This window comes from Electrophorus electricus, chromosome 7 (assembly GCF_013358815.1).
Source record: "Electrophorus electricus isolate fEleEle1 chromosome 7, fEleEle1.pri, whole genome shotgun sequence".
NCBI classification, from domain to species: domain Eukaryota; kingdom Metazoa; phylum Chordata; class Actinopteri; order Gymnotiformes; family Gymnotidae; genus Electrophorus; species Electrophorus electricus.
Genome location: NC_049541.1, coordinates 18,909,765 through 18,916,323, shown reverse-complemented (window position 1 = coordinate 18,916,323; position 6,559 = coordinate 18,909,765). Strand labels below are relative to the sequence as shown.

General features: G+C 46.8%; 1 protein-coding gene across 3 annotated transcripts in view; it reads right to left on the bottom strand.

Moving 5' to 3' along the window:
• Positions 1 to 402: 402 nt before the first annotated feature.
• Positions 403 to 6,559, bottom strand: part of si:dkeyp-27e10.3 (UPF0606 protein KIAA1549) — a 17,486-nt gene continuing 11,329 nt past the window's right edge. Inside the window, exons 10-22 of one of the 3 annotated variants that reach the window (XM_027018610.2) lie at positions 4,956 to 5,133; positions 4,519 to 4,703; positions 4,038 to 4,243; positions 3,724 to 3,851; positions 3,317 to 3,331; positions 2,996 to 3,222; positions 2,636 to 2,865; positions 2,408 to 2,555; positions 1,974 to 2,327; positions 1,742 to 1,794; positions 1,522 to 1,649; positions 1,255 to 1,409; positions 403 to 643 (exon numbers count right to left, since the gene is read on the bottom strand). In XM_027018610.2, the coding sequence (XP_026874411.2) occupies positions 428 to 643; positions 1,255 to 1,409; positions 1,522 to 1,649; positions 1,742 to 1,794; positions 1,974 to 2,327; positions 2,408 to 2,555; positions 2,636 to 2,865; positions 2,996 to 3,222; positions 3,317 to 3,331; positions 3,724 to 3,851; positions 4,038 to 4,243; positions 4,519 to 4,703; positions 4,956 to 5,133 (2,223 nt within the window). In that variant the 3' untranslated portion in view covers positions 403 to 427. The remainder of the gene's footprint in view (positions 644 to 1,254; positions 1,410 to 1,521; positions 1,650 to 1,741; positions 1,795 to 1,973; positions 2,328 to 2,407; positions 2,556 to 2,635; positions 2,866 to 2,995; positions 3,223 to 3,316; positions 3,332 to 3,723; positions 3,852 to 4,037; positions 4,244 to 4,518; positions 4,704 to 4,955; positions 5,134 to 6,559) is intronic. The other 2 variants (XM_027018611.2, XM_027018612.2) reach the window with 2 other exon arrangements.

Sequence of the window (6,559 nt, the reverse complement as noted above, 5' to 3'; positions counted from 1 at the left end):
GCATTATACGTTGAAACTTGAAACTTGAAACTTGAAAGTGATGGATGTAGAGTGGAGGTCTATAATACGTCTTTTGTGCTGTGCTGGAATATGGTGTTTTTTTTTCCTCAGAGATGCAGGAGAATGTTGGTGTGAGTCAGGGGAGGTGGGGGTCCACGAACCTGGCTCCTGATTTGAGGACGTACTAGGACTGAGGTCTTAAATGTGAGTGTCGTGTATCTCTTGGGTGTCAGTCCACCTAGCCAAGCTGCCGCTGGACACAGGGGCAGGCTGTAAACAAAACCACGGCTGAGCGCTGGTTAGCTGTGTCCAGTGAGGAATTGGTTAGCGAGTTTGCACAAGCACTCGGCTAGCTGTGGACGGCGGTCAGCCAGGGCCCGGGTAGGTGTGTGTGGGGGGGGGGGGGGGGTGTTAGCTAAGGCGGGTCTCAGCTGTGGTAGCTGGCTACGACAGCGGCCTGCTTCTGAGACAGTCTCTGGAGCTCCTCCCTGATGGCCTTGATGAGGGAGGCCGAGGAGTGCGGGAGAGGGGAGGACTCATCCCGAGCAGCGTAGACTGCAGTGGGGGTGGGAGGGTCTCCCAGGGAGGTCCGGGGCATCTGGAACACGGGAGATGAGGAATACTCCGGAAACGTCAGGATCTGCTGTAAAGAGAGATGCTGTATAAATCTTGAGGCATATTCCATAGGATTCTATGCGCATGGGACACAGAAAGAGGTCCCTTCTAGTAATTACCTTGCAACAACTACTAACACAGTCCAGTAAAAAGAAACAAACCATCAAACCAGCCACAAGCACATCCTTCGACAAATTCATCAGTCACCCCTCACTTCCGGTTTACATTTCACAAATGTGTTGACAACAAAATGACAGGTTGTTTTGTAGCAGTACTGCTATAGACTGAGGACAGGGGGAAGCCACACCACTATTCAAGTACCATGTGACAGCAATGTATCAAGTTGCTTCTATTTTTAGCATATACTAAACCTTTAAATTGCTCTAATATTATATGCCATTGTTTAATTTTTGTAATATTTTTCATAACTATTATCACATCAGCTTGTTACCACATACAGTGCTCTGGAAATACTACATTTGTAAAATCTTGTAAAAATGAATGAACTAAATAAGTGTGAAAACATAATATGTGTTAGTTTGATATGACGTAAAAAAAACACATTCAGTGCGCCTGTTGTTTTTATTTGTTTAAACTTTCTGTGCATGTGTGTTTATGTGTGCGAGTGGCTGGACTCACAGTCTCGCGGTTGGCTCCGGGCCTGGAGACCGCCTCATCTGAGCGGTACTGAGCCCAGCTGGATCCGGAGGGACCAGACACACTGCGACCCACCCCTGGGTACATGCTGATCCGACTTGACAAGCCCACCTGTGTCAGCTGATGCAATTGCGCACCTACACACACACACACACACACACACACACACACGTACAGACACAGCGGCTGGCAAAAGCATAAAAACCCAACGACTATGTGAAACGTCAAAGCTGCAAGTAAGTCGTGAACCTGCGCTGCCCCCTACTGGCCGCGGTCGTGAAGAAGATGGGAGGTCTTCTCCATAATGCCCCCTGCTGGAGTATCCAGGATCAGACTGCAGCTCCCCTGACATAAGATACCCTGAGCCCAGTGCCTGCCTGCCGACCAGTCCAGGAACACATCTTCAGTGATTAGGACACAATATTCCTAATGAGTATTAGAAGCCAAAGCTTTTCATAATGCAGCTCACCTCTGCAGCAAGCTCTGGACAGATGTAGGGGACATTCCTAATTCTGCATACCTCTACAGACACGGAAGAGAGAGAGCAGGGAATGTAACAGGGCTGGAGACGCTTTCTTAGATTTTCAAAAGTCTCACTATCTCCTCACATTCATGTTAGAGGTTTTCAAAAGGGTCAGCGGCGCACCGAAATGCAGGTCCATTAACAGGTATCGTGTATCCATTTTTTCGGTTGTACTCACTGCAGCGAAAGGGCTGTTAGCAGGGCCTGTCGGGTAGGACGAGGAGCCCCATTGGCGGACGGGGCGTGGGGGTGGGCTGGAGGTTGGAGCAGGGCTGACTCCTCCTCCTCCGGCAATCGCCGTGACCCCGGGGAGTGTCAGAGGGGCGGAACTCCCTTGTGAGGAGGGCGAGACCAAGGCAAAGGCGTCATCCAATAGGGAGTGCATTTGTTGGCGCGCCTCCTCGATGCTTGGCTGAGGCGGGACATAGCTGGGTGGAGCAGGAGCTGGTTCAGGAGGTGGAGACCCAGGGTCAATGAATACCTCATCAGTGGGGGAGGGGCTACCAACATCAGGAAGTTGATCTGCATCAGACTAGCGAAAGGGGAAAAAAAAAAGATTCAATATGTCTTAAATAAAACAGAAAAATGGTCAAGTGTATTGTGTGATTTTACCACGTAGGCCACGTTGTTGACTCCTGGGTACTTCCTGTAGGTGACGTCGCCGTCCGTAATGAGGCGGTCTTTATCGGTCAGACTACTGGTGCCACTCAAATTCAAATTCTGCCGGTGCCGTTGTCTGGGAGAACGCCTGCCTCTGGAACTATACACACACAAACCCATTGTGATATCTGTATTGTAACCCTGTTTTTAACAACCCTGTTTTACAACAGCTGCCCTGACCTGCAGTGGGTGTCTCCGCAGGGGGACGGCATCTGTGCGTCGGGGTGAAGAATCTTGTGGATCTGCTCTTGGGCCTGCTGGTAGACGCGTTGCTGCTCCGATCCGTCCCCGAACACTGCCATGATGTCCTCCATGGAGGGGAACTCGTAGTGTCCTTTCCTCTTGGCACGCAGACGGATCTTATTCCGGTGGTGCTCAATTTCGGACTTGTGCCTCAGGGCAACCTGGATCTGAATCCATGCAGAGGTCATTAAATCCCAAATAAGATTTAATTCGGTGCAGAATTCATTCATTCTCATGCTAATGGATGGATAACTGATGGATGTTGGGTGTATATCTGGGTGAATAAAGGTTTCATACCTCTGTGTTAACCTTTGCCCCATCTGTCACTCGTTCAGTGAGGGCAGGGCTTAGGGCTTGGTTATGCGTATGAGGGGGCGGGCTCGGCATGGGCTGCATGGCAATTAGCTGGATCTTATTGGACACTCGTCGCATTCCATCTGACGAACCTCGAGACAGACGATCCACATGCTCAAAAATGGAGGAGGAAGATAATTGTTCATCCACTCCGCTGCCTGATGCTGCACCTAGGGTCACCAGGTCAGAGGTCAAAAGTTAGTTAACATGGTGAGAAGTGTCTATGATATTAGTGCCAGTTCACATATAAAGACAACATCTTACCAAGTTTGTTCTGTGCTGTGATCCAAAGTGAAATATAAATATGAAGACAGAGAAAAGGTAAATGTAAGATCAGCTCTGTATAAGACAATGATGAAATGATTAAAGGTTAAATGTGCGATTAGCTCTATATAAATCAGTGATAAAATGATTAAAGGTTAAATGTGAGATTAGTTCTATATAAGTCAATGATGAAATGCTTAAAGGTTAAATGTGAGATTAGCTCTATATAATCCAATGATGAAATGATTAAAGGTTGATTGAGTTATTGCCACATTTAAATAACTGTCCTGTGTGTTTGTGTGTGTGTGTGTGTGTGTGTGCGTTTTTCCCTGCTTGCGCTTGCGGTGGTGGGGGTGGGTGTGACTGCAGTTCTGGCGCTCTCCTGTTTGTGTGTGTGTGTGTGTTACCATGCTTGCTCTTGCGGTGGTGGGGTTTGCTGTCGCTGGGTGTGACTGCAGGTCTTGTGCTCTCCTCTGCTGACCCTCTGCCACTGGAGGCCTCACTGCCCAATGAGTCACCATCAGAAGGAGACAACCTGACACACACACACACAGACACACAAACAGGTTTTTCATGGTCTTTCCATGGTTTTTCATGGTTTTTCCATGGTTTCCATGGTTTTTCCATGGTTTTTCATGAAATTCAGAAGCACACACAAGTTAATATCTTCAAAACAAAAATATTCATAACACAGTCAAAAATGGTGACACTTTGTCTATACCTGCCCCTCCTTCGAGCTGCACGTGACGCTTTAGTGGATGAACTCTTAGATTTGGGTGTGTTCAGTTCTCCACCCTCAGAGGGTGTGGCCTCTTTGGTAGGTGGTGGTAAAGGGGCAGGCTCTTGGATCACCATTATATCATCCTTACTGTGCTGCCCAAGGTGGAGCTTTGCAAAGTCAAAACCTTTCACACTGGGAGCCTGGAGCTGAACATACACACACACACACACACACACAAAAGTCAAAAGCAAGAAAAATTCCTGTATACCAAACGATACTATATTTTTTCACTTCACATTTTTAAATGTTTTGCAGTAAGAGGGACGTCAGAAAACGAGCAATCGAGTGTTCTTTAATGATAGTTAGAGGCTGTGTAAATCACATACACCCCTCCCCGCACACACACACACACACACACACACACACTGACATACACTTACATCTCCTCACCCCCCACTAAGAGAAATGGTATGACCCAGACCTTCTGTCTCTGTTGAATGGTGCTCATGGCATCTGGCTGGAACTCCAGTTTCTCCGAGCGGCACAATTTCCAGTAAAGGATGATGATAATGAGGATGACCACCAGTACAGGGACCACCACCCCGACAATCAACCACACGTTACTAGGCTGCGTCTCAGAAGGAGGCAGGGTCAGCTTCTCCACCGCTGAGATACACACAGAAAATGTGCATATAAATAGAGACAAACAAATACACACACACACACACACACACACACACACACACAGATATATATATATATACACACAAATCAGTCAGATTTGGTGTGGGTGTGCTAAAACTGTTGCCTGTGTGTTCACAACATGGAGAAGTGTGTCCACATGGTAGTTTGTGCGTTATTATTGTCTGTGTTTGTGCACAGGTGCATACTGTGTGTGTGTGTGTGTGTGAGGCTCACGAGTGGCCAGTGGTCCGTGCACTCTGTAACCCAGCACAATAGCTGCCCTTTGCACGTTCAGCCTGTTGAGCATAGCAGCCGTGGTTTGAGCTGAGAGCCGCTCCCCTGATCCCGCCTCCACGAAATACACCAGTTCCAGAGGGTTATCAGCCCCGTCCAAGCGTGAAGCTCGCACGATCTGATACACACACACACACACTCACACACACACACACACACACACACACACACACACACACACACACACACACACACACATACACACACACAGATAAACAGATACACACACACACACAAAGGGAAGAAGCAGTAAGTATGCCAATAAATGTGCAGTGGTACGTGTGTGTGTGTGTGTGTGTATCTGTATATCTGTGTGTGTGTGTGTGTGTGTGTGTGTGTGTGTGTGTGTGTGTGTGTGTGTGTATCTGTGTGTGTGTCTGTGTGTATCTGTGTGTGTTTGTGTATTTATGTGTGTGTATCTGTGTGTATTTATGTGTGTGTGTGTGTGTGTGTATCTGTGTGTGTGTCTGTGTGTGTATCTGTGTGTGTGTATGTCTGTGCGTATTTGTGTGTGTGTGTGTGTGTGTGTGTATGTGTGTGTATCTGTGTGTGTGTATCTGTGTGTGTATCTGTTTATCTGTGTGTTTGTGTATCTGTGTGTGTATCTGTGCGTATTTATGTGTGTGTGTGTATCTGTGCGTATTTATGTGTGTGTGTGTGTATCTGTGCGTATTTATGTGTGTGTGTGTGTGTGTGTGTGTGTGTGTGTATCTGTGTGTGTGTGTATATCTGTGTGTATCTCTGTGTGTGTGTGTATCTGTGTATCTGTGTGTGTATCTGTGTGTGTGTGTGTCTGTGTGTGTGTGTCTGTGTGTGTGTGTGTGTATCTGTGTGTGTCTGTTTATCTGTGTGTGTGTCTGTTTATCTGTGTGTGTGTCTGTTTATCTGTGTGTGTGTCTGTTTATCTGTGTGCATGTGTGTGTATGTGTATCTGTTTATCTCTGTGTGTGTGTGTGTGTATCTGTGTCTGTGTGTATCTGTTTATCTGTGTGTGTGTGTGTGTGTGTGTGTGTTTCTGTGTGTGTGTGTATCTGTTTATCTGTGTGTTTGTATCTGTGTGTGTGTGTGTGTGTATCCGTGTGTGTGTGTGTGTATCTGTGTGTGTGTGTGTGTGTATCTGTGTGTGTGTGTGTGTATCTGTGTCTGTGTGTATCTGTTTATCTGTGTGTGTGTGTGTGTCTGTATCTGTGTGTGTGTGTATCTGTTTATCTGTGTGTTTGTATTTGTGTGTGTGTGTGTGTGTGTGTGTATCCGTGTGTATCTGTGTGTATATGTGTATGTGTGTGTGTGTCTGTATCTGTGTGTGTGTGTGTGTATCTGTTTATCTGTGTGTGTATCTGTTTATCTGTGTGTGTGTGTGTATCTGTGTCTGTGTGTATCTGTTTATCTGTGTGTGTGTGTGTCTGTATCTGTGTGTGTGTGTGTATCTGTTTATCTGTGTGTGTGTGTGTGTATTTATGTGTGTATCTGTGTGTGTGTGTGTATCTGTGTGTGTGTCTGTTTATCTGTGTGTGTGTGTGTGTGTCTGTTTATCTGTGTGTGTG